The following is a 1483-nucleotide window of genomic DNA, read 5'->3' on the forward strand; positions in this document are numbered from 1 at the left end:
GTAACAGTCTCACAAAACTTGTACAACTATACTTGCAGTTGCTTAGCTTTGAGGAAAATATAACATTGTGGCAAAATAGAACGGATCTATATCCCTTTCCCAGTGTCTTCCTTTCACTCTCAGGCCGTCCTTAATATTTCTACAATTAAGTAACATCCAACGACAGCATTTAACTGGACAGTATCTGTGCCGTGCAACATGAACTGTATGTATTAATGTCTTACACATCGATGCCGCCATTTTTCCTGTTTTAATTCAGGATTAGCTTTCTGTTGTAACTCCAACATAAAATATAACTCACAAACTTAAACCCTGCTTAAAATGTAGCATAACAATTGTCGAGTTCAGTGTGTAAAAAGAGTAAATAATAAATAAAAATCTAAAAAAGTACCAAACAAGGGCTTTAAACACATGCAGAAGAGACTGAACGGTGGTAAGATGTAATTCTGTCCTCAGCAAAAGGAGGAGAGAAATTTCATTGTCAAAGTGGCATCTATGGATTGATTGAAGAGGTGCATCTCACACAAGAGTGCTTTCATAAAAGGTGAAACATGTAGGATATTTTAGGTAAATGGACAAGTGAACTATTTGTACAAAACCGAGAAGTGCAGAAACATGTTGTGATGTCTGTGGCTTATACTGAAAACACATTGTACAACTCTGTAACAATCGGTTTAGTGGTTACCTTGTGTTACTACACAGCAATAACTTATTTGTTGTTCAATATTAGAGATTTTTTATTAAAAGTTATACTTGTCGAAATAGTAGTATTTTCTCTGGATACCTTGGACCTAATTTAAAATTGTAAATAATAAAAAAGTGAAAAAAGTTTTAAATATTAAAATAATGAATCTTTTGTCCCACTTTGCGATTGCTTTCTGTGCCAAAGTTGCACTAAAATCTATGAGACGTTTTGACTGCAAGTCCTTTCCCACTGTGGGACATCATGTCCAGTGTTTAGGAAGAGGAGATGGCGCTCCCGTTTCTTCGTTCCAGTTCTGACATGTCAGTCATAGGAGTTTCACAAATGTCATCAGTGCTAACAATGCTGTACTGACCAGTCTCTGTATCTCTGGCTGTTTGCTTTCTTCTGTCCTGCAGAACAGCGTGGATCAAGCCCACTGGCACGGGCATCATAGCAAATATGATGAGAATAGCCAAAACGGCCAGAGCCCAGTCTGGGTACTCCAGGTGCTCCTCAGACGCCTGACAAAAAAGGAATCAAATTAATCACTCAAGGACTTAAACAACTGTAACTTATAACTATTCAGCTTTACATATTCAATGTGATCTGGGTGAAACTCACCACCTGGAGCCCTATTTTAACAGTCTATGCGCATGGCGTGAAGCGCAGGTGCTTTTAGGGCGTGTCCAAATCCACTTTACAAGTTTGACGGCGGAAAAACGGTCTTCGCGCCAGATGCATGGTTCAAGAGTTGTAATTCATTGTGTCTTCATTAATTCATAGGTGTGTTTTGGGCAT

The 1483-nt window shown here is 38.4% G+C and overlaps 1 protein-coding gene across 3 annotated transcripts in view; it reads right to left on the minus strand.

Annotated features, from left to right (window-relative positions):
* Positions 1-1483, minus strand: part of LOC116670739 (sodium-dependent neutral amino acid transporter B(0)AT2) — a 17107-nt gene that overhangs the window by 538 nt on the left and 15086 nt on the right. For all 3 annotated transcript variants that reach the window (XM_032501369.1, XM_032501368.1, XM_032501367.1), the window contains exon 12: positions 1-1206. This exon is cut by the window's left edge and continues 538 nt beyond it. In XM_032501369.1, coding sequence (XP_032357260.1) covers positions 958-1206 — 249 coding nt within the window. In that variant the 3' untranslated portion in view covers positions 1-957. The remainder of the gene's footprint in view (positions 1207-1483) is intronic.

This window comes from Etheostoma spectabile, chromosome 21 (genome assembly GCF_008692095.1).
Source record: "Etheostoma spectabile isolate EspeVRDwgs_2016 chromosome 21, UIUC_Espe_1.0, whole genome shotgun sequence".
NCBI lineage: Eukaryota > Metazoa > Chordata > Actinopteri > Perciformes > Percidae > Etheostoma > Etheostoma spectabile.